The sequence below is a fragment of the Bubalus bubalis genome, chromosome 15, assembly GCF_019923935.1.
Source record: "Bubalus bubalis isolate 160015118507 breed Murrah chromosome 15, NDDB_SH_1, whole genome shotgun sequence".
Classification (NCBI taxonomy): Eukaryota; Metazoa; Chordata; class Mammalia; order Artiodactyla; family Bovidae; genus Bubalus; species Bubalus bubalis.
Genome location: NC_059171.1, coordinates 77,530,139 through 77,556,237, shown reverse-complemented (window position 1 = coordinate 77,556,237; position 26,099 = coordinate 77,530,139). Strand labels below are relative to the sequence as shown.

Sequence of the window (26,099 nt, the reverse complement as noted above, 5' to 3'; positions counted from 1 at the left end):
CCTAAAGGAAATCAACTTTGAGTATTCCTTGGAAGGACTGATGCTGAAGCTGAAACTCTAATACTTTTGATGGGAAGAGGCAACTCATTGGAAAAGACCCTGATGCTGGGAAAGATTGAGGGCAGGAGGAGAAGGGGGCGGCAGAGGATGAGAGGGTTAGATAGCATCACTGACTCAATGGACATGAGTTTGAGCAAACTCTGGGGGGGAATGAAGGACTGGGGAGCCTGGTGTGTGCTGCAGTCCCTGGGGTGGCAAAGAGTGAGACATGACTTAGGCACTGAACAACAACAAGGAACTGTGTGAAGTGCTCTCTGTGGCAGATTTATTTAATCTCTCCATCATCTATGAGATGCTTATGCTGTTACCAGCCCTTCCATTACAGATGAGGAAACTGAGGTTGGGCGAGGTTCAGTGACCTGCTCAAGGTCACACAAGTAGAATAGGGGTTGTTGCACCGCTGGTCATTATGCATGTGCTCGTAGCCAGATGGTAGTGCCTCCAGGCACTGACAGGTAAGGAAGGGCAGGGGCTAGCCCAGCTTTAGAAACTAGGGTATCTGGGTCTGAGTCCTAGTTCTCGGAAGTGTGAGCTATTTGGCATCATGTAAGGCATCCCATCTCTCTATGTCTGTCTTCTGAAAGGAACCCCCCTGAGTGATGGCCCCATTGGCCAGACGCTCTTGTCCATCTCCATCAGTGCTGCTTGGGGTCCAGTTGTAGAAGCCTGGGCTGTCTGTGTTTGGCTGATGAGACCTCAAGCTCTTCATCTCCCTCTTGTTTTTTTAGGTAATGAACCAAGAAGATCATGTCTGAAGTACAAGGAACAGTTGAGTTTTCTGTAGAGCTACATAAATTTTATAATGTGGATCTGTTTCAGAGAGGGTGAGTATGCTTTCACTAATTGTGCTTCTTTATCCCGTTGCTTGTTCATTTCTCTTGTTTTGTTTTTCCTCTGGTAGGAGATGATGGTGGTAAGGAGAGGTTGGAGGGAATTTTGGATGCACGAGGAAAGAATTGTATGATTTTTTTCCTGCCAAATGGAAAACCCAGACTTTTAGTGCACTTGAAAATGAGCCATAAGTTGACAAAGACCAGAAAATGCTAATTTCTCTCTTCCTCCTGCACCTCTACCTACTTGCTATTCCCATTACATCTGTCAGTCAGCATTTAAGGAAGGTGAATTTATTGGAAATGAAGCTTGCCCGTGTAACTCTAATAAAAAGGTGTCTGTAGGATCAATATTTGTAGAGGCCAGCTCACCAAACCACATATCATACATCTGTACCCAGATCGCTTAGAAACTGAGAATTTACAATGTCTTTTAAAAATACACAATTAAAATACAGCTGGGTTCACTTTTTGAGGATGTACTCTGACTTTGGCATTTGAATCCCACACTGACAAAGAATGACCAGTTCATCAGAGCCAACATTTTGTAGACTGAGAAACGTGAACTTACATATGGGTTTGTAACCCTAATTATTAATAATGTACCTCATCTGAGCTGTATATTGACCTTCAGATATTGACTGAAGCTTGTGTGAAATCATTATTGTTAGCAAGACGTTTCAAAGTGGCACATCCAGGGCACAAGAGAGCTCTGTGCGGGTGGTAAAACTGGATGAAAATGAATATGGAAATCATGAGTTATCCAGTAAGTCTGTGGTACTCTTCTTTCCATATCTACATGGTTTGGGGAGCCATCTTATTTAGCCATGTTCACTGATAAAGTCTAATATTGAATTGGGCCGAGTTAAAACCAGAACTTTGAATCACTATTCTACGTTTTTTTATATGTATATTTTAATATATAATACATATAATTTTTATTATTGTATATTGCCATATATATACTTACCACTGTATATCTATGTTATGTATGCTATATATATTTTGTTTACTGTGTATGTTACAAAAAGTTATGTATTCCATTAACACATAAAATATTTTGAAACCATCAATTATCATATTTCTTATCTTTTAAATACCTTTCTTACATTTATAACACATAGCATTTATGAGTAGAACTGTACATGCATATGATTTATAAATAAACACACATATATTGGGGCTGCATGCCTGAAAATATTTTTACGGGTAAATATGCAGATCCTGAAGCTTGGAGACCACTGGTCCATCTCACCTCCCAGAGCAAGGAAGACTCTTGCAGCTTTCTTTCAGCTCTTAATGCTTCCATTTCATGGAGTGAAGGGGTATGGAAATCTAGGCACACTTCAGAGTGGATGGGGGCATAATTGTATGATCTGAGTTGCTTGAGAGTGGGTTTCAGTTTAGCTACGTTCAGGAACAGGCCAGGGCAACTTTTGGATGAAGTCTGTTAGACTTCTCAGGGGGGGATGGCAGGAGTTTTAAGATCCCTAAGGTCCCATCTCCAGGAAGACCTTGGTGTAGATGGTCCCCAGCTCCCTGGATTCTGTGAGCAGGGAGCTGCAGATAGGCTGGGCTTGATGCTAGCCAGGATTCTGCCTCTGCCAGGGGAGTTCCTGACAGGCATGACCCCTGGAGCTCAAGGACTAAGGATTTTTCTGCTCTGAACCTCCCAGGCACCCTGTGTATGTGAAATGTAATTACTTTCCTAGCAGGCACTCCATGGGGATGTGATGCCTGCAGTCCAGACCTTGTGGGCGCAGTGGGGGCCTGGGTGAAATGTGGCGGATGATCTCCTGATGTCCTCAAAGAGAAAGAAAGTAGGCTTGGGGGCTGTGTGCTCCATGCTGTCCTTGGATGGTAGAGAATAGAGCTGGGGCTTGGAGAAGAAGGAATGTGTCCTTCTTTGAACTGTGTTTGACTGTGGTCATCTGTGTTCCACTTGGTTTCTCCAGTTAATGAGAGGCTTCTTGAGCCTCTGTCCAGATATGCCAGTTCATTTACCCTGTCTGCCAAGACAGACAACCCTCTTTTTTTTTTTTTTAAATGTATTTGGTTGCACTAGGTCTTAGAACAAGTAGGATCTTTAGTTGTGGCATGTGGGATCTAGTTCCCTGATTAGGGACCAGACCCAGGCCCTTGCATTGGGACCATGGGGTCTTAGCCACGGGAACACCAGGGAGGTCCCAGCCACCTCCCCGACTCTTGATTTGCTGTGAGATGCTGTGTTGTGTGAGAGGCTGTGTTGAAATCACATGGCTACCGAACTTAGAATGCTGACCGGGGATTTGTCCTGATCAAGGAGTTACTTGCTTACAGCACTCTTATGTTTATCATTAGTTTTTTCTAGTTCCAGAATGTATACTGCTTTTTGATGATGTTGAACAAACAATCAACTTGCATTTATCCCAAGTCTGCACTGAGGTGAGCTCAAGGATTTAGGGCTGAGGGCAAAGGTGAATTCTCAAAGGAAAAGCATCTCCTGAGACCAGTCAAAGGCTTCATGAATGGCCACCTCTGTGCTTGGTGGTGAGGCTCATCCTAATAAAAAGGCAGGGCGGGGAGGCACTGGGGAGCTTGGCTGTGGGTCAGACCTGGCTTTGAAGTCAGGCTCTGCCACGTGTAGGCTCTGATAACACGAACCAGCTATCATTCTAAAATGGTGATGGCAAAGTCCATCTTGTGGGCTAATCTGATCAGGTAGGGCGCTAATTGCATTAGTTAACACATGCAGAGCAAGCAGCTAACGTGGAAACTGGTATCGAGTAGAGGCTGTCTAAATAGTCCTTTCTACCTGTGAATCCTGGCTTCCAGTCTGTCCTTCACACTGTTAGTGGAGTTATTACCCCAAAGGGTTGATGTTACCATCTTGCTTCCCTGTTCAAAAATCCCCCCTTCCTTTTCTCACTCTCAGCCCAGTGCTCAGACTCCCAGTGGTTTGATCTTAAACTTCTGCTATATTATTGTCTGCACTCAGACCCTCCTGACCCTAATATTAATATCTGCCTTGACAGTTCTACCCTCTGCAAGCTCCAGCTCAAATATAACCACCTCTCCAAACTATTTCTGTATGTTGATTGATACTCACCTACTCTGTTCAGCCCAGTTTTTGTGAATCCTCTTTCCCCCTGCTTCGAAAGAGTGTCTTTTATGTTTTATTCTGTCATCCATTCACTCACACAGGACTATAATGTGTGTGAAGGTTTTCATTGCTTGATATTAATTAAGCTTCACGTCCTGTCTTTCCTCCATTCCTTCTTTACAATGTCATTTAGAAGATTTTTCTGCCCAGAAGTTTTAGATGATTTTACATGTAAATTTTGTCCTGCCCACAGAAGGGTTGCACACAAAAGGACCTATAATCAAGACCCGATGTGGAAGGCCAAATATTGTAGAAATATTAGGGTTGAAATCCCCTCTGAAAAAACTCACTTGTCTCATCTCTGCTGGAGAGAAAACGGTTCACTCCTAAGTCAAGTGGCTCCTGAAAGAAAATGCCATCTTGTATTGTTGCCCTGACATTTTCCACTGTGCCTCGATGCCCAGTGACAGCTAAGCTCCCTGTGAAATGAGCTAACTAGCCCTGATGTGCCTTAATAGACTCAGAAATACAATTATCTTTGCTTGCCAGAGATCAATGAATTGATTTGTCTGATTCTGTCAGAAACAATCCTTCTCTTCACTTTTCTTATTAAAATTTGTTGCTGTCCTTTTCAGTCCTTCCCGCCTTTAGAAAGGGAGGAAGGACTACACGAAGTTTGATTTGGGACTTTTATCACTTGCTGCCAATGGTTCCATCTAGCACAAGGGAGAGTAGATCGACTCAGTGATCTTTAAGTGTCTTTCTTTCTCTGAAATTCCATGATATTATTTTAATAAAAATTTGATCTCTCTTTCCCCATGAAATGGCATTTAAAAAAAAAAATATTCCTATGGAGAGGGAAGAGACATCAGACACCCATGGGCTTATGGAGCTGGACCGTCCGGATTACTTTTCTAGCAAATCCACATTCCTGTTAACAATTACCCTGTCCCATTTTCTCCGCCCCCCCCATTTTTTTCCGCTTTGAATCTGTGACTTCATAAGCCTACGGCTCTAAGCCTTTTATCCTCTTAACCCCTGGCTGAGGATACACTCGGCAGATCTGTAGAGAAAAGACCCTTCCAGGGGGCTGAGAGTTGGCCTGCAGAGACTGAAACATCTCTGTGAGCTCAGAGCCACCCACAGGGCTTTATAACCTCCCGGAGGAGTAAAGGTGGACTAGAATGCTGGTGGGTGGTGCAGGCCCCTTCAGTTCTGCACTCACTGCGGTGCTCGCTCAGGCCTCTCAAGCGGAACGAAAGGGCACGTGGTCATGAACCTGGTGTGGAGGAAAAAGCAGAGACACAGGTCTGGTCTAAGAGTCAGAGATCTCAGGTCTGCTTCCACATCTTCTGTTATGAGCCGGGCACCCGTGGGCGCATCACTGACTCTCTGGCCTCAGTTTCTTGTTTGGCAGTATCTTATGTATGCCTACAGCTGATTCATGTTGATGTATGGCAGAAACCAACACAATACTATAAAGAAGTTATCCTTCAATTAAAAATAAATAACCACACACACACACACACACACACACACAAGAAGTCATGAGTGATGTTTATAAAGCATCTAGTTAGTGAGAGCCAGGCTTGGCGGCGCTGGCAAGGTGGGCTAAGCCCATCCTAGCCTTTCTCTCTCATTGGTCACAACTGAAATCTGCACCAGATGGTCCTTAGCTGGTTAGTGCCAGGGCTGGAGCTGACCTGGTTGGGCAGCTAGTGAATACTGCCGTCACTAGAGATCCACTGAACTACAGCATGTTTCTTTCTTGGAAGGGTCTTTGAGTGCACCTCGGGTCAGAGGAGTAGACATAAGACAGTCCTTAGCTGCTCTGTTTTTGCTCCCATCAGTTGTCAAATGTTGCTCAAAAGCAATTTTAAATGTACTTCATCATGTTCTCATTTTAAACTTTTATTTTTTTTAATTTTATTTTATTTTTAAACTTTACATAATTGTATTAGTTTTGCCAAATATCAAAATGAATCCGCCACAGGTATACATGTGTAATGGCACACACATACACACATATATAAAGCAGTTTTGCCTGTTGAAAGAATTATGGTGACATTTTCATCCTTGTACTTTTTCTTACTTTTCATGATACACATCATCACTTTTGTAATCAGAACTCCATCCCTCTTCCTCTCCTTTTTCACTGGGCAAACATTATTTCATATGCACATGTGTTTTCCTTTACAAAAATGTAAAATATTGGACTTCCCTGGTGGTCCCGTGGTTAGGACTGCATGCTTCTACTGCAGGGGCTACATGTTCGATTCCTGGTCAGGGGACTAAGATCCCACATTCTGTGCAGCTTGGCCCCCCCCCAAAAAAATGTGTGATATTAATTTGTTTTCTGTTTTCTCTCTTTCCACGTGGTGAACATTTTTAATCACCTGTATGTCCCTTTACAACATGATTAACAGCTGCAAAGAATTCCGTCATATAACTCCACCATAATTTATTTAACCAGTGCTCTATTTTTGGATGTTTTGCTTCTTTTTTTACATATTAAAATGCATCTCATTATTCAGAAGTTACCGTGACATTTTTGTTCTTGAATAACTAGGAAGCACTTTAGTCTTAATAATATAAACAATACACCCTGAAAATGAACTTTCCCCATGTGTCTTGGTTCTAGTGAAAGTGAAGTGAAAGTCGCTCAGTCATGTCTGACTCTTTGCGACCCCATGGACTATACAGTCCATGAAATTCTCCAGGCCAGAATACTGGAGTGAGTAGCCTTTCCCATCTTTAGGGGATCTTCCCGACCCAGGGATTGAACCCAGGTCTCCCACATTGCAGGCGGATTCTTTACCAGCTGAGCCACAAGGGAAGTCCGCCTTGGTTCTAAGTCTCTGGTAATGTTGATGAAGATGAATACTCTTTGACCAAGCACCTTAAAAAAATTTTTTTGAGTATAATTGCTTTATAATATTGTATTGGTTTCTGCTGTACTAGTAAGTGAATCAGCTATGTATATACATATATCCCTTTCCTCTTGAGCCTCCCACCCCCAACCCCCATTCCCACCCACCTAGGTCATCACAGAGCAGTGAGCCGAGCTCACTATTTTATACAACAGCTTCCCACTGGCTATCAATTTTACATATGGTAGTGTATATATGCCAATCTTATTCTCCCCATTCATCCCACCCTCCTCTACTTCCCATGTCCACGGGCCCATTCTCTATGTCTGCATCTCTATTCCTGCCCTGCGAATAGGTTTATCTTACCATTTTTCTAGATTCCACTGGACAGGGTGTGGCAAAAAGAGAACGCTCTTGCACTGTTGGCTTCCCTGATGGCTCGGTTGGTAAAGAATCCACCTGCAATGCAGGAAACCCCAGTTCGATTCCTGGGGTGGGAAAATCTGCTGGAAAAGGGATAGGCTACCCACTCCAGTATTCTTGAAGTTCCCTTGTGGCTCAGATGGTAAAGAATCTGCCTGCAATTCAGGAAACCTGGGTTCAATTTCTGGGTTGGGAAGATCCCCTGAAGAAGGGAAAGGCTACCTGCTCCAGTATTCTGGCCTGGAGAATTCCATGGACTGTATAGTCCATGGGGTCACAAAGAGTCGGACATGACTGAGCAACTTTCAGTCTCCCTGTTGTTGGGAATATAAATTGACCAAGCACTTTTATCGCCCAGTGAGGTGAGGGAGGGCATGATCTTCAGCCTAACCATCCCCACTTACCCCCAGATCCCTGTTCCATCTCCTCTTAGACTTCTGCAGCAGGCATTTACAAAGCTTAGAGGAATTAAACGCCGATCAAGAGTCTTCATGGCATCAGGCAAATCTCCACCTTCTGTTGAGGAGCATTTGTGAACAGCAGGGATGTAACAATCTCCCATGTTGCTGGTGTCTGGGTGGCTCCACAGGTCCCAGGGACTGACACTCAGGTCCCTGCAGTTACTGTTTGGGAACTTTGGGAAAACGAAAAGACACCCCCACAAGGCTGGTCCTTTGCTGCTCCTTCTAAATGTAGATAGAACTTAACTTTCATCAGCATGCTGTGTGTTCCAAGAAAGGGGGAAATTCTCTCTTCTCTTTGAAAAAAAGTCTCTTTAGTTCCACTGCATGAAACTTTTATGTCTCGATCCACTAGAGTCAACAGCAATGTATTTGGGGTTGGAAACTGTAAAATCCAACCCAGGGATTGACCCTGGGTCTCCTGCGTTGAGGGCAGATTCTTTCACCACCGAGCCACCAGGGAAGCCCATTACGAAGAGCCTCACATAAGCCCTCCTCAGTTCTGCAAGGATGCAGTGTTATCCACAAGAAACAGAGGAAGCACAGACTGACAGGAGATCCAGGTCTGGTTCAGTTTCGCACTTTGTGCAAGTGGCCCGGTGAAGGGCTTCTCCTGGGGTGGCCTGCACCCCAGAGTCCACGCATGTGCTTTCTGCCCCGCTGGGCTTGTTTTGTTCCACTTGGAGCAGACAGAGGTGTTCAGATGTTCTGATGGACACTCCCTACTTCCACTTCTTTAAATACTCCCACTTCTGCAAACAATACAACTTCAGAGCACAACTTTTAGGGGGAACTCTCACTCAGACTTCCTTTCCTGGCTGCCTGACACTGTCTGTCTGTTTACCTTGAACAATAATAGGATGATGTACTGGGAATTAGATCCTCTTGACCAATGACTGGCAGGCCCCAGAAGCATTTTCTTACCCACATCTATTCACACTTCCTTGACAAAAGATCTTTCAGTGAATGGAATCCTCAGAGATGATCTCTTGCCCTCTCTCTTTTATTTTTTCTTTTTGAGTTTTATACGATTAATATTTATTGGGCTGAACCTTAGTTGAAGAATGTGCTAGTTGTTCTTATTTATTTATTTAAATAGGAGGATAATTGCTTTACAATAGTGTGATGGTTTTTACCATACGTTAGCATGAACCGGCCATAGGCATACAGGTATCGCCTCCATCCCGAGCCCCCTCTCACTGCCCTCCCACCCCCTCACCCCCCAGGTTGTCACAGAGCGCCAGTTTTGGGTGCCCTGTATCAGTCATACGTACATTACCAGGTGCATGACGCCATCCCCCTTTTCTACCCATTAAAGCCTTCTCTGTTGTCATCCTTCTCAAGAAGAAATGTGTGGCATCCCTCCCACGCAACTGTGGTACAGATGGCCCTGGGAAACAGACACAACCTTTGTCGGAGCTGCTTGTGTGTGTGTGGTGGGCGCATGGTCTGTGAATCTGGATGCGAACTGGCCCCGTAGAGGGAAACTGTACCAGGTGCTGGGGAGAGCTACCACCTAAAGCTGACGTGGTAAAGCGGGTTTGCTGTTCAATGTAATCAAGCCAAAATCAGGTGGATGGGCTGATGAGCACAGTCACCCATCACTTGATGGCCTGTCTGAGCTGATGCTGCTGAGGTTGGGGAAGATACACAGAGAACGATCCTGGCTGGAGGGGCAGGTCTGGAAATACAGACCAAGGTGTTGGAACTTTCTCCTCTAGGGATAGCATGAAAAAAAAAAGTGCAAATGATAGTTGCTCAGTCATGTCTGACTCTGCAACCCCATGGACTGTAGCCTGCCACGCTGCTCTGTGAAATTGTCCAGGCAGGACTACTAGAGTGGGTTGCCATTCCCTTCTCCAGGGGATCTTCCCAACCCACGGAGCTAATATGGGTCTCCTACATTGCAGGTGGATTCTTTACCATCTGAGCCACCAGAGAAGCCCCAAGGATGGTATAGGAGGGAAGAGTATGGCATGTTTTAAGAGAGGATCAAATTTGGGTTAAAACATCCTTTGGCTGAAGCATGGAGAATGAAGGCACTGCCTGACAGATAGTTGGCACTCATACATTTGAATCCTAGTCATGAGTGAGGTTACTTACCTGAGTCCAGTCATGATAATGAAGGGGATATTTACTGAGCCTTGTGACAAGGAAGTTTCTCTTTGCACTCCAAATCCGGTTGATTGGTAGTTTCTGAGGTTTGTATAAAGCTCAGATCCCACCACTGATTTCTGTCTTCAGATGACTTAGTGAGCTCTAGACCCATAAGAAACAATAATGAAATGGAGCCAGTGTCCTTTATTTATAGCTGGGAAAGTTCCTAATATTCTCTTAGGGCAGGGTATTGAGAAAATAGATTGAGCAATAAGGATTAAGCATAGGCTTGCATGCCAAAATGGGATTTCTTCCTGTCTCTGTCTACCCCAACTGAAATAAATCTTTAGACTCCAGTGTTTAGAGACAGGGGAGGAAGAGGGAAGGAGAGAAGATGAATGGATACCTCGGGCCCAAGAGGGGCCCCGTGTTCATAGACTGAGCTGTACTTACTGAATACAAGGAATAAATAGCAGAAATCTGTGCACGGTGCTTGATATTTATTATCCATTATTAAAATACATCTCTTATTATCTATTATCAAAATACATCTCTTTCAGTAGCCCAGGTTTTCACCAATCAATTTGGCAGTGCCTTCCTACATTCACCCCCTGGGTCACCTGGTCCAGTGGATTTATATACCACCTATAAGCTGTGTTGTGCTAAGTCACTTCAGTTGTGTCTGACTCTGCAGTAGCCCTCCAGGCCCCTCATGGAATTCTCCAGGCAGGAATACTGGAGTGGGTTGCCATGCCCTTCCCCAGGGTATCTTCTGGACCTAAGGATCAAACCCGTATCTCTTATGTCTCCTGCATTGGCAGGTAGGTTCTTTACCACTAGGGCCACCTGAAAAGCCCGCCTATAAGCTACTGACTTCCCTATTAGGTCATCAGTTTCTCCTCTCTTCTCAACTTCACACTTGCCCAGTAGGTGTCCTCCATCCATCGTCATCTTGCTGTCTTAAGGCGTCTTAAACTTGATCTATCCAAACAGCAAACCTGATCTCCTGCCCTCCCAAATCTCTTCCAGCAAACAACCCCATTTCAGTTCATGGCACCTCCATCCTTCTTGTTGTTGAAGTCAACATCTTGACTTCTCTCTACCTCACACCTCGTGTCCACTTTATCCAGAAATCCTACTGGCTTTATCGTGCAAGGTTATGCAGAACATAATATTTCTCACCTCTACTGCTAAAGCTCTCTGGTTCTAGCCACCATCAAGTTCCACCTGGATTTGCACCATAATCTTCTCAGCTGATCCTACTGATCCATGCCCATGTCTAGTTTCCTCACAATGCAGAAGCCAGACGGTCCTTGCAAAGCCTAAGGCAGATAGTGATGCTCCTCTGTTCCAGCTCGCTGTTCTCCAGTTGGCTATGAATGAAGCCAAAGTCCATACGGCTGGTTTACTCGTTCCCTCTTTTGCTTACCTCCGGCCGCAATAGTCTCTCTGTAGTTTCTTGATTATACTGGACGTGGCCCTGCCTTAGAGCCTTTGTGCTGTCTGTTCCCATTGCCTGGAATGCTCTCCCATCAGCTCTTTCAAGTTTGCCTCATATATGAATAAGGAAACTGGGTGCAGAGAAAGGATGCTTTGCCTTGTAATAGACAGCTGTGGAGCGGAAAAGTCTTCTCAGGATCTCAGATTTCCTGATTCCTTATCAATAACTCTTCTCTCATAACCAAAAAATCCCCAGTGTCTTCCGTGGAACATTAGTCCCTCCATGGTCTCCTGCCAGAGTTCTCTCTTGGGATTTTCGTTGCAACAGTATTTGTGTGTGTATGCACACATGTGGAGTGGGCTGTGCGATATGAATGTTCCAAAGAACATCTCTTGGAGGTTGCTTTTTCTCCCATGCTATTGTCCATCCATCATAAGGGTAGATTTGCAAAACTGTCCAAAGTTGGAATTAACTGGGGGTGGGGGGAGGATGGTACATGACTTTTTTCCATTTTGTCCCGAAGCCTTCTTTTGAAGAATAAGTGATATGAATGCTGATGTTGGTGAAGGATCCGGGGTGACATTTATTGCCCTCTATTTGTATTAAGAATGTCAAATCAGATTTTTAGTTTACATTTTTGAGATACCATATGACTGAGGAAACTTCTTAGATGAGCACACAAGCGAAATTCAAAGGGGCTGATGTTTGGGCTCTGGTGTCAGAACATCTGATTCTGGGTCCTGATTCCAAGCCCCCAGAGCAGTATGGTCCTGGACACATGACTTCATTTCTCCACATCTGAAAGCCAGATAATGGTAGTATCAACCTCCTATGGCTTTTGTGAACAAAAAATTACATGTGTGTGTGTTGTGCTCGATGATTTTGAGCTATCTAATTATTATTTATCCTTATCATCATTATGGTTATTACACAATTTGCCTGAAGGAGCCCTACTGCTGGCGTCAGCCCAGGATTTAAGCCTGCCTCCAGCTTGCTGCGGAGCTCGTATATTCTTGTGTGTGCTTTGCATTGCTCACTCCACACTCCTTATCTCAGCTTGCAGAAGGGGCCACAGAATCACCTCTCTCGAGATGTGACCATTCATCTCTCCACATATCCATCCCTTCATCCCCCCATTTATGCTTCCTCTCATCATGCAGATATCAAATAGGTAATGGGTGGCCCGACCTATGCAAATAGTGGGGAAGTAAGCAAACAGGAAGAGAAACAAAGAAATGAATTGGCTTTAGCTTAGTCCTTGCAGTATCCTGGGAACTGAGCTAGGCATTTTATCTCCATCATTTCATTTAATTATCCTGGAGAAGCAGATACTATCTTTCCCATTTTACACATGAGCAAACCGCCTTTGACAAACAGTAAAACAAAGTGCCTGAAGCCATGTAGACTACTACAGCTTCCATTCCAAGTCTGTCTCACTTCCAACCCCACACACTTTCTCAGAAGCCACACGGCTTCCCTTCCAAAACCCATATCCTGGACCTCTACATCCACACATCTTCCTGGGGACTGAAGAATTGAGGAAACTCACAGACACCGTTCGTTTTGTTGGCGGTAACTTCACAAGTGGCATTGGTCCAGAGTGAGCTTGGGAAGGACTTGCCCAACTCAGACATCTTGGCTTGCGTTGTCCAGTCCTGGTGCCAGAGGGAGTCTGGGCATCACTCCCTCCTCTAGGCTGTGGCCGCGTCTCAGGGGCTTTGAACGCCTCTCAGTGTCTCACATCCAGGACACCTGGCAGCGTGTTGACAAGCCTGAGTTCTCTAAGCTTACAAATGATGCCCCAGCTATGCCCAACAAGGAGTAATTAAATGAGCTGGGGAGGATTCAGGATTGTGATCACCATTTCAGGATCACTAATAGTCTTCCAGGAATGTGAAAGAGATTCATCAATAGTTTCTTCAACTGAGACCAGAACTAAGCCTGTGGGAGTGAAAGGAAGATATATTTTAAGTGCTTGATGTCAGGAAATGTTTTCTAGTGGACCGGTCTTCAGTGGGCCAGGCTGCTTTGACCATCACGATGTTCTCCTTCTGAAGAAGATGGGGTTCAGATGGTTGAGAATCTTGGAAAACTACATACGTGATGAAAAGGTGACGATATATTAGATCATAAACCTTCAAACGTTTGTGAAAAACTGTTGACTTCCTTTCCTCAGGATAAATCTTCAAGGAAATCTGAAATATAAAAGGGAAAAGTAGAGTTGGTTTGGTCAACATTTCTTGAGGTGTGCCCTCCGAGGCTGTTCATCAGGACACGGGGGTATCATTGCATCTGTTCGAAAACCACTGGGAATCCATCAGTAAATGTGTAAACACCACATTGGCTAACATTTTTTGAACCCTGAGCCTGAAATTCTTTTAGGCTTCATATTTATTATCTCGTTCAGTTCTTCAAACAACCTAATGAAGTCACGGTTATGATTGTGTGGACTGTTATGCAGATGAAAGAACAGAGAGTCACATTTGATGGGACACATTTGAGTTGACCCAGCTGGGCTCAGGATCACAGGGTCGCTAAGGTTGTGCCAATTCTTTACCCGTCTCTGATTCTCCCAGAACTGGTATGTCTGAGTCCAGTCCTGACTAGCCAGCAGCCCCTGTAGATATGTAAGCAGAGTGGATGGTGGGTGACCGAGGGCTGAAATCTGGATTATCTGAAAAGCGACTCAAAAACCTCAGGAGACTGCAAGAGGGCTGTTCACTGGAGGAGAGGCACGTTGTCCCTCTCTGTGAGTATGGTGCTAACGGCATGTGAAATCTTCCCGGGCCGAGGATCAAACTCATGTCCCCTGCATTGGCAAGCAGATTCTCAACCACTGGACCACCAGGGAAGTCCTCTCATGATTCTGGCAGCTTACTTGCCTCCCACCCACCCTGTGCGTTGGGAATTAGCTTGGGTTTTGCACTTTCTGTTGCCTCTAAGCCTTGTGCCTGCCCCACAGCTGCTGCGGTGTTCTGTCTGCAGTGTTCTCCCTGCTAACTCCTGCTCAGGTTGTCTTTGTCTCTTCTAAGAGATCACCTATCTCAGGAGACTTTATTATAGTTTAGCCTGATAGGAGCATCCTTCGGCCCTCCCTTTGTCCCACCACTTGTGCCAACCACCTCCTCATTACTTGCTAGGTCTTGGCATCCAGGTTCCATCCACTCCTGGTTCCCAGGCTTGCCACTCAGGGCTGGCACCCAGTGAAGCCCAATAAAAGCTTGTTGACAAGTGGATGATTTGGGTTGAAATATTTTGACCCTCCTCTTCTCTGTATTGAACAGTACAACAGTATTCATTGAGGGTCAGTTGTGTAGTTGACACAGTTCTGGGTGCCGTTTTCGGGGTGATGACCCAAACAAAGCAGTCCCTGTTCTCACAGAACGTTAGTCCAGTGGGCAAGACAGTCATTGAATCTAAGCTCCCTTTTCTAAAGGAGCCAGTTCGGTATAAAATGTGTGCTGTGATGTAAAGTGCAGGTGGCCGTAAAATGTATGACAGGAGATGCTTCATTTATTAATAGATGAGGGCTCAGGAGGGATCTCGTGGAGGAAGGAACATTTAAAAGGAGACTTGAAAGTTACTTGAAAAATAATAGCCAAGTGCAAGTGGGAGGAAAGAGAGCAGGAAGAAAGGGCAGGTATGAGGCCCTGGAAGGAGCAGCTTCATGCAGAAGCTGAAATAAGGCTGCTGTGACTGCTGGAAAGGTGAGCTAGGGCCAGATTCTCTTACGTGTTTCTTGGACTTTCAGAAAGTCCAAGCTTGTGCTTGGACTTTCAGGCATGTGTGTGTGTGGTGTGTCTGCTCAGTCCTGTGTGACTCTTTGCAACTCCGGGGACTGTAGCCCGCAAGGCTCCTCTGTCCATGGGATTTCCCAGGCAAGAAGACTGGAGGAGGGTTGCCATTTCCTGCTCCAGAGGATCTTCCTGACCCAAGGATTGAACCCGAGTCTTTTTCATCTCCTGCATTGGCAGGCGGATTTTTTTATCATTGTGCCTGGGAAGCCCTTCAAATGTGTGTGTGTGTGTCTGTCTCTGTGTGTGTGTAATAATCACCTCTGTTCTGGAAAAAGTCTTGAATGAATAGAGAATTTTTCCACTGCAGTATTTGATTCTGTAGAGGTAACACTGTTTCATCAGCAGAAGAAGCTACAGGGCTGTGTATACATTTTTGTTACTATCTACCACCTCTGTTCTTCTGAAGCCAAGGATTCATGTACTTAAACCATGTTCTATTTGTGTTTGATTTTAAAATATCCATGTGAATTATATTTTTAAAAAGACTACCTGGTTCTGCATGGCCTCAGAGCGCCATTGAAGGTCTTCCATTGTAGCTTCTCAGGCATCCTGTCTTGGAGAATCACAGGCAGCCACACACAGAGGACCTTCAGAGTTATTCCTGGTGCTTCTTATGCCTCGGGCAGTGCCTTGGACTTACACTCACCAGGTACCCCAGACCCTCTGCAAGGCGCTGTCCTTCCTCTCTGGATGCCTTCCACTGCTCTCCCAGGCTCTGCTTCCTCCCTCTTCCCTCTGTTGTCAGCACAGCAGCCAGAGGCTCCTTTTAGGACCTAAGTCAGGGAGTGTCACTTCTCTGCTCAAAACTTCCCAGTGACTCGACTCCCTGTTTCACTCAGGACGGCATCTCGAGTCCCTGTGATGGCCTCTGAGCCCCTTCCTGATGCTCCAGCCACTCTGGACACCTGCCTGTTCCTCCAGCACTGCCCTCCGTCCCCCGCTCCAACTCTGGCCACCAATCAGGGGCCTTTAGGGTATCTTCCTCTATCCGGAACATTCTTCCCTAGTATGTTTGCAGAGCAAAACTTCTCACCTCTGTTAAGTCTGTGCTTGTCACCTTCTTTAATCACACTTCAACCTCACAACTTCTCTGCATCACCTTCCCATGTATTGTGGACATAACTCATTTGTCCCTTCTTTCTTTATTTGATCCTCCTGCTAAAATGTAAGCTGCACAGATGCTGTGATTTTTATCTGTCCCTTTTACTGATGAATTTCAGTACTTAAGCTCCTCCCTAGCATTTGGTGCTCTGTGATGACCTAGAGGGGTAGGATGGGGGGATGGGAGGGAGGCTCAAGAGGGAGGGGATACATGTCTGCCTATGGCTGATTCACATCGTTGTACAGCAGAAACTAACACAACATTGTGAAGCAGTTATCCTCCCTACAAGTGAGTACCTTCTTCCACTATTCTTCATGGTCCAAACTTTCAGAGAAAAAAAAATGCAGGCATACCTTAAGAATAGGTGTAGGTCACTGCAGCAAGGAACTTAAGCAAGTTTGCTTCCTTAGGGACTTAGGAAGATTGCTTGTCTGTGAACATATAACTTCAGTGCAGTTGGTTCTGAATCTCGTGCATGCATGTTTGCAGCAGCGCATGGTGTGTGCACCCATGTTATGGGCATGTATGGTTGTGGTCATGCTTGTTTCCATGTGCCCATGCCTGTGGCCATGTGTGCTTACATGTGTGGGCATGCATGGGCACACACATGTCTCTGACATGCATAGTTGTGGACATGCATGGCTGTGTGCACATGTTTGTGGGCACACATGTATGCTTGTTTAAGTGCACTAGCAGATGTATCTGAACTCTGGCATGCAGAACTGGGGGCTCTGGACTTCGAGGGGGGACCTTGGTTCTGTCGTTTCTCGTGTCCTTCCCTGGAGTCAGTCTTTAATTATCCATCTCATTGTGCTAAAAGTGAAGTCTCCACTGGATGTCAGTCTCCTGCCCTCTCGGACGTCCTCTCCTCTCCTGGGGGTCTGAGTGGCTGTGTTATAAGAGCCGTGTGATTAGCACCAGCCCTTTAAAGTCACCTGGAGGACTCTTTGTCACAAGCACTGTTTCAAGTGCCTCCCCCTGCCTCAGATCTGGAAGGAGGCAGTGCCTTTTGTGAGGTTGCAGCTGGCTGCATTCATTTAGAGGTCATTTTTCCTCTGGTGTATTCGGAGTCCAGTTAAATTGGTTTGGAGTTCAGCAGGCTCCTCCTGACTCCGGCATGGGTTGACTGTGCTCTGTGTTCACTCCGGTCTCTTCCCAGCCCTGTAACAGACCACACAGACCTTCACCCGGGTCTTCACTTGTCAGGGTTAATGGCATCATAATGCATCCATTGCCTGAACTCAGGCAGGGCAGAGTGGTACAGAGGATGAGTGTGCTCTTTGCAACCAGGTCCAGGTCCCAATCCCAGTTCTACCACCTCAACAGATGGGCTGGTTTGACCAGGTTGACCTGTGACTTTCAGGTTCATCTCCTGGGAATTGGGATGTGGCACCTCAATAGCATGACTGCCAGGGTTGAATGCTGTCATTTATGTGACAGCATCCATCCTGGTGCCCGGTGCCTAGTAGATGCTCTCTGACTCCATTCCATCAACCCTGGATTCTGCCCCAGCACACACCCTCACCGCCCCTCCTGAAGCACATGTAACAGCAAAGTCTGACCTGGCCAGACTCATCCACCTCCACACCTTCGCTGATCTCTTTACCTGGGATGAGTGGTAGGTCACCTCTTTTTGTCATATACAGGTTTTTGTCTGAACTCCTGCTTCCCCTTAAAACTGAGTTCAGGGCATCACTGAGGAGACATGGGCTCCATCCCTGGGTCGGGAAGATCCCCTGGAGGAGGGCATGGCTGCCCACTCCAGTGAACTTCCCTGAAGAATCCTATGGGCAGAAGAGCCTGGAAGGCTGCAGTCCATGGGGTAGCACAGAGTTGGACATGACTGAGCATGCGTGCACAGCAACAAAAACAATCATCTCAGGGTTCTCAGGGGGATCACCCCGATTCTGTTACGTTTCTTTATCCCAGCTTCAACTCAACCTGCCATAAAAGAAGTAGAAAACTAACTAAACCAAACAAACAAAACCCAGTGCTTTGGGAACTCAGCAGGTCACTCAAGTGTAAAGACATTTTTTTTTTTTCCTTTCAAGTTTTCACTCATTTGTCTTCAGTGTGAGGTTATTAAGGTTTGACTGAGTTATGCTCAGCTTCGGAAGATCTCTTTCTAGTGTGGGATTATGTGGTTTAACGAGTCTGACAAACCTTGTTTTTATTTATTTTTTTAATTTTTTTTAATTTTTAAACTTTACATAATTGTATTAGTTTTGCCAAATATCAAAATGAATCCGCCACAGGTTCTCTGCTGCTTCTTGGCTGCGTGGCCTTGGGGAAGTCAGTCAACCTGTCTGAACCTTTTTCCTCACCTGTAATCTCAGATAATGACGACTATTAGACCCGCTTTTAGAAAGAAGTGAAGCTGTTTTCTGTCATCCTGAAGATAGTAGGGCCATTTTATTTCTTGAGAACTAAGTAATAAAGTCAGCTACTTGGGGTTTGGCACATCATTGGTTAAAACCAGCCAGAGACTCTCGATTAGTACCTGTATGCCTGAGTCAAGTGACAGAATGCATGCTGAAGGACGCATGTGAGATATTTACTGCATTTATGATCTATGCCATTCATTACTCAGCTCCACATGTTTTGGGGACTCTGTGTTAAGTCAGCAAACGTCCCCTAGCACCCACTGTGTGTGACGTGCCAAGGACATGGGGACATAAATGAGAGCTCACTCCGGAGGTGACCGATCGCCTCCAGGATACACGTCTCATTAAGAAAAAGTGGGGTGGGCAAAGGACACGGGCTTTGAGGCTGTGCACCCCACTCCAGCACTCTTGCCTGGAAAATCCCATGGATGGAGGAGACTGGTAGGCTGCAGTCCATGGGGTCGCTAAGAGTCAGACACGACTGAGCGACTTCACTTTCACTTTTCACTTTCATGCATTGGAGAAGGAAATGGCAACCCACTCCAGTGTTCTTGCCTGGAGAATCCCAGGGACGGGGCAGCCTGGTGGGCTGCCGTCTATGGGGTCGCACAGAGTCAGACACGACCGAGGTGGCTTAGCAGTAGCAGCAGGGTCTCTCTCAGTTCCCACTTGGCTAATTACGAGCAGCAGAGCCTTGGGAAAGCCACTTAACCTCTGAGTACTTGTTTCCTTCATGGGTAAGATGAAGGTGGCTGCACTTCGGTGGTTCACTGACCTCTGGACAGAAGGTGTCCTCCTGGACTGAGCTGCGCTCACTGCAGGGTCAGGGCTTGGTCTCCGGAAGTTGTGCTCATTTCACTGGACAGGGCAGCACCCTCTGGTCGGACAGTGTTGAGATTGCGACCATGCAGGGAGCTCTCTCCAGTGTCCTCTGTGGATCCAGACTGCCTGGGGCTGCCCTGCCCTTGCAGATGTTGGTTGGGTGTTTGTCTTGCCCAGTCCTCAAGGGCAGGGAGGACACTGGAAGTGGTGGATTGCTCTCCATAAAGACGACTGACATGGCCCTGAAGGGCCTATCCCAGCAGCTGGAGTTTTGAACTCAAGGCCCCTTGATTGTAGATTAAGGGAGAAATGTAAGAAAAGGCAACTGATAGTAAAATCGAGCAGCTGGTGCCTGGCTGCAGAAATACAAGCAGATGCCTCAGCTTTATCATCAGAGAAGAAGGTGTCGGTGATGGGGTGGAGGGTGGTGGATGATGGGGCAGGAGAGAGAGGATGGTTGGAGAGTTTGCTTAGGGAGAGACTAAGCAAACCCAGCCTATCAAGGAGCAGTCTTTTGTCCACCGGGGTGAGAGGCACCCCAGATTTAAGCTAGCATTCCTGGGTTCAGTTTGCCGCAGCTTTCTTAAGCTGCCTCTGCATTCTGCTCTTAAGCATTCGGGACTCTTTCCCCTTGTCCGCCTGTGCAGTTCATTTAACGTTTAGGTGGTGTCATCTGTCTCTTAACTTCCTGACCCGGGTCTCACTTGCACTGAGCCCAGGGCTTGTCCACACGCGCTTATCATGCTTGTATTAGCATTCACAGCTGTGACCAGAGAGCGGAGGCTTGGCTGGAAGTTTTGCTGCCTTCTAGACACCCCCCGCTTCCTCTGAGCCTCACAGCCAAACAGAGAGGTCTTCTCACCCCGAGGCCTTGCTTTCTTCCCCACTCCTCTGCTGGCAGAGACAATTGGCCTCATAGAAGGATATTTTGGTTTCAAAACGCCTCCCCCATGGTAATTATAGAGCGCATCTCTTAGTCAAATGGAGCTCAGGGACTTCTTCGTGGTGGTTCTGTCTGAACGGTTTTGCAGTAATAAAGATCTGATGGGTGAGGAAGTGGACGTTTTTATGCAGACAAGGAAATTCCTTGAAGTCTCCAGGACGCCTTCAAATTCCTGTTAGTTTTTATAGCAAAAGGCAATCAAGAGACATAGCAGCCAAGGGAAGAAAATTAAACAGGGTAGTGACCGTGTCTTCTCAAAAGAGACACGTTCTCCTTGGAAAGGGCTGGAAATTGGTCAGGGGTTCCTCCGAGAGAATAGTTGGTGAGGGTGTTTATGCATCTATCTCTGTGCACTCATCATCTTTCAAGCTGTTTTTAACACAGGTTTAGTACCCACTTACTCGTCATTGTGGCCCATGCATGATATATGACTCACACCAGATTCCTTGTGTTTTTTTTCAGGAAGAAAGCAGAGTAGAAGGTAATATCATCCAAAATGATGTCTGAAGAATCTTATATTTTCTGAGTAGACATGGAGTGGAGACACTTTTCATACATTATCACATTTATTCTTCCAACAGACCTACCAAATGGGTGTTGCTACCCCTCTTTGACAAATGAAAAAAACTGAGGCTCAGAGAGGTGCAAGATTTTCCCAATGTCACACTCCTGGCAGGTGGCAGAGCCAGGATTCAAACCCAGGTTTAATTCCAGAGATTGGTCTTCCCCGGTGTTGCCCAATGCCTTCCACAAAACTACCTTTACTAGAATAATCGTGGTGATAATTAATTCAGCCAACGATTACTGAGGACTGACTCTGTGCTATGCTAAACTATCGTATGTCACCCTTAGGAAACACTAGCAGTTCGGTCTAATTGTTTATCTGCATGTTGCAAAGGAGGAAATGGTAGCTCAGAGACATTGAGTAACTTTCTTGAGGTCAAACAGCTGGGAGGTGATGAATGTGGGACCAAACTCTTTGATTTCACAGTTGGTGTCTTTAGCCATGACACTTACATCCTCTGGTGTGGGAGGTTATCTTGGGTATCTTGCTGTTTATGCAAATGGTGGTACTAGTGTAAAGAATCCTCCTGCCAATGAAGGAGATCTAAGAGGCAAGAGTTAGACTCCTGGTTCGGGAAGATCCCCTGGAGGAAGAAATGACAACCCACTCCAGTATTCTTGCCTGGAGAATCTCATGGACAGCGGAGCCTGGCAGGCTACAGTCCATGGGTTCGCAAAGAGTTGGACACGACTGAGTGAGCACGCACATTAGAGTAAATATTTGGGAAATATGTATTTATAGTTCCTCCTTCCCCATCCTGCAGTCCAGCCAAACTTAGCTCCCTACTGTTCTCACTCACGCTCTCCAGAAACCACCCCTCTGCAAGGTCTCCAAGTTGCTTTTCCACTTTAAAATATCATTCCATCTTCCTAGCATGGCCAAGATCTACCCATTCTTCAAGGGTGAGCCAAAATGGTACTGAGCTTCATCAGTTCTAACCTACACCTGTGAGATGGGTCAAACTCTACAGAGAAGTCAGGTGGACTCACGCATAGCTGCATCAGCTATGTGCAACACAAACATAATTCTGTTCTAGAGCACTCCTGTCTGCCAGGATCTCAGTCACGATCTGGGGCAAAGCCTGCACTCTAATACCTAAGAAGCACATTGTGGTTCTACTGAACGAGGGTCTAGCCTTATTTCCTGGAGACCAGCATTATAATACAGGCATGCTGAAAATGGGTGACATTCGAGTTACCCCTCTCTGCTCCAGCTACTCTAATGTCATCACTGGGCTTGAACACTTGGCTTACACTCCTGTCTCTTGACATAGGAGGTCTCTCCAGTACACTGTGCTATTTTTAAGGATGAGTTTTAATTCACTTCTGCCTTGGGTGGACCCCTGCTTTGTACTGGAGGCAACATCTCCCACTCTGAGCTAACCTTGCCCTTCATCTCATCTTCTTGAAAACTCAGAGAGCCTCCCTATGATTAGAATAATTTGTGAAATCAATTTTCATATCTGCTAGACTGTAAGCTCTTTAAGGGCGGGGACTGTTTTCTCGTTTGTCTCTGGGCCCTCAGCCCCTGCCTTGATGCTTTGTACTTAGCACAGGTTAATTTCCAGTTGACCATAACTGAGTAGCAAGAATGTGGATAAAGTGGACACAAAGGTTGCAAATCTTTTCGCCGTTATTATCACTGGCATGATGGAATGCTTGGATCCTCCTGTTATTATGAGCCATCACTGCACCCACGTACATGTGCAGGTGACCAGTGTATATATGAAATGACCTTGATTTAAGTTAATTTGTATTGGAGTATAGCTGCTTTACAATGCTGTGTTAATTTCTACTGTATGGCAAAGTGAATCAGCCATGTGCATACCTATTTGTCCTCATTTTTGGATTTCCTTCCCATTCAGGTCCCCACAGAGCATTGAGTAGAGTTCCCTGTGCTGTGCAGTTGGTTCTCATTAGTTATCTATTTTACACACAGTATCAATGGTGTCAGTCAATATACATCAATATCAATATGCATCCTGACCCTCATCTGTCTCCTGCGGCATCCATGTGTTTATTCTACCTCTGTGTCTCTTTCTGTTTTGAAAATAAGATAATCTATTTTTTCTAGATTCCACATATATGCATTAGTTTGTGATATTTGTGTTCCTCGTGCTGACTTATTTCATTCTGTATGACGCTCTCTAGGTCCACCTATGTCTCTGCAGATGATTCAGTTTCATTCCTTGTTATGGCTGTGTGATACTCCTTTGTATATATGTGCTGCATCTTCCTTTCTTTATCTGTTGATAGACATTTTGGTGCTTCTGTGTCCTGGCTGCTGTAAATAGTGCTGCAGTGAGATGGGGGTACATGTGTCATTTTATTTTGAGTTGACCTTAATTTGAAATATATGAATATATTTTTATCTTTAGAGTTACATAGCCATGAGTTTGTATTTCAGTTCTAGCTACAAGCTATAAGTCTATGAGTGTTTAGTTTTGTTTTTTATGAACTTCAGTTTCCTCAAAGGAATAGTAGAGGAGATAATGACCACCTTTTATGAGTATTATCCAAATAGAATGTGACACTGCATATTAAACATCTGGTATGGTGCCTGACTCAGACTGGCTTGCAAGAAATATGCTTCCTTTATTCTTACTATGATATTGTGGTGGTTGTTAATATGTGCAGAGTATCCAAAGCTACAATAAGATAATTTAGTCATATCTGTGTATAGGGCCTTATCAGTTAAGATATGAATATATATCCTAGAATTAAATTGTATGCAAATATATTGGTAGGGTGGGTTGGACAGTGGGCCAGAAGGAGCAGGCTCTTGTTCTAGCATGGTGTTGGCATGGTTTCTGCAAACCAACTTGGTGGTCTTGGGATTGTTTTCTCTTTTGATGCATGTGCTTCTCAATGGCAGCATCTAGATAAGTCACGATTCTTTTAATAATTACAATTATAATTTTAAATAAAAGGAGTTGGTGCTTCCCATGTCTTATGCACTGTGCCATGCGCTCTCCCTATAGGGCCCCATTTGTTCTTCACAACCATTAATTTTTAAGATGAGGAAACCAGTGCTCAGAGAGGTCAGATGAATTGCTGAAGGTCACTCATAAGAGATGAGCCAGTGTTGAACACCTGCCCTGTGAGGTACAAGCTCCAGGGTTCCATCCCATGCCTCTGACCTCTCTATACAAAAGACCTGTGAGCTGTGTTTGCTTTCCAACCCTGCCCCTATCCGCATACAGCTTGGACCTTGTAGCTGGGTCGGGTCTCACCCATCAGAAAAATTCTCTCTGCAGAGACCCTCACCCCAGTGTGATACCGCACAGCAGATTTTCTGGTCTGAGGTTTTAAATTACCCCTGTCATTTCAAGCTGCAGGAGAAGCTTGCAAGCCTGCTACCACCCAATGTCAGTTAATCAAGCAACACAAATGTGAAGAAAATCAAACACGGCCTCCAGTCAAAAAGGAGGAGAGCCTGCTGCCCTAGGTGTCAGGCATCCCATCCTATCCTGGCTCTTGAGAAGGCGCCTTCATTTTACCTGCACAGGGCGCTTTTCTGGGTGACATAAAGACTGGCGCCAACAACACGGGCACATGGCCACTCATGCAGATTAGAAACCCCATCTGGGCTGACTCATTAGGTGGGAACAACAGGTCCAGCAGCCAGTGTGAACACAAACGGCGCAGGGAGATGCCAGGATGGGGAGGTGCATCTCAGTGCTCCAGCAGGCGCACAACCTCGTTTTTTACAGAAGCATTTCCAACGAGGCTCCTGGTGTTGCAGCTTTGCGTTCCTTTAAGTGGCCTGCTTTTATGAACACAGGCATTTGTTTGTGAACCTGTTGGGGTTGATATGTAAAAGTAACAATAGCAAAAATAATACTCATCATTTTTTGCAGCCCAGGGTTGCTCTTGGATTTTATTTTTATCAGTGTCAACTCCAGAAGGGAACTGATACGTCCCTTGGTAAATGAGAAAACTGAAGTTCAGAGAGTTTAAATTGTCTTAAGTCACACAAAAGCATCATGGCTGTTGTTATTGCTGTTTTAGTTTAGTTTTTTTTTTGTTTTGTTTTTTGGCCATGCTGTGAGACCCGTGGGATCTCAGTTCCCTGACCGGGGATCGAACCCATACCCCCTTGCATTGGGATTATGGATTCTGAGACAGTTCACAGTGTGAGTACCACACACAGACCCTCTGGATCAACAAGGAGGAAAAGGATAAAGGAATGAGGAGGGTCCTCAACATAAACATTAGTGGAATCTGACTGAATTGTTATAATCATTGTTTGACCATGTAGAAATATCTAGATAAGTTTTGCTGAAATAGTAAAGTGAACTTTTCTTCAAGAAGTATCATTTGTTACTGGGCCAAATGGCTTGTAGTCCTGTCATGGTGGGTGGATACTGTCAGAATAGATGAATCAGTCTATGAGTGTGAGGTGAAACTATATCGGTCATTCTCCTGGGTCTTTGTTATGGTTAATTTTTCAGAACACTGAGCCTCTATTTACCGGCAGGCCTTTGCTGGTTTCCCTGCTATGCCAGGGAGTTTCACCCGAAAGCCAGCAGGTCTTCCTCTTTGCTTTTAATTTGCCATAAATGGAATTTTACTTTATTTTATTTTTTGACTTAAAAAGAAATTTTAATAGTTGCATATAAAAACATAAAAGTTGAAAAGACAGTCAAAAACAGTATGTCCTTCAGTTCAGTTCAGTCGCTCAGTTGTGTCCGACTCTTTCCGGCCCCATGGACCACAGCACACCAGCCCTCCCTGTCCATCACCAACCCCTGGAGTCCACCCAAACCCATGTCCATCAAGTCGGTGATGCCATCCAACCATCTCATCCTCTGTCATCCCCTTCTCCTGCCTTCAATCTTTCCCAGCATCAGGGTCTTTACTCACATCAGGTGGCCAAATAATTTGAGCTTCAGCTTCAGCATCAGTCCTTCCAATGAATATTCAGGACTGATTTCCTCTAGGATGGACTGGTTGGATCTCCTTGCAGTCCAAGGGACTGTCAAGAATCTTCTTCAACACCACAGTTCAAAAGCATCATCAATTCATTGGCACTCAGCTTTCTTTATAGTCCAAATCTCCCATCCATACATGACTATTGGAAAAACCATAGCTTTCACTAGATGGACTTTTGTCAGCAAAGTAATGTCTCTGCTTTTCAATATGCTGTCTAGGTTGGTCATAGCTTTTCTTCCAAAGAGTAGGCATCTTTCAATTTCATGGCTGCAATCACCATCTGCAGTG

The 26,099-nt window shown here is 45.4% G+C and overlaps 1 protein-coding gene across 3 annotated transcripts in view; it reads left to right on the top strand.

The window, feature by feature from the left end:
• FAM135B (family with sequence similarity 135 member B) overlaps window positions 1-26,099 on the top strand; it is a 256,633-nt gene that overhangs the window by 105,203 nt on the left and 125,331 nt on the right. For all 3 annotated transcript variants that reach the window (XM_006053410.4, XM_044928866.2, XM_044928867.2), the window contains exon 2: window positions 789-884. In XM_006053410.4, coding sequence (XP_006053472.4) covers window positions 808-884 — 77 coding nt within the window. In that variant the 5' untranslated portion in view covers window positions 789-807. The remainder of the gene's footprint in view (window positions 1-788; window positions 885-26,099) is intronic.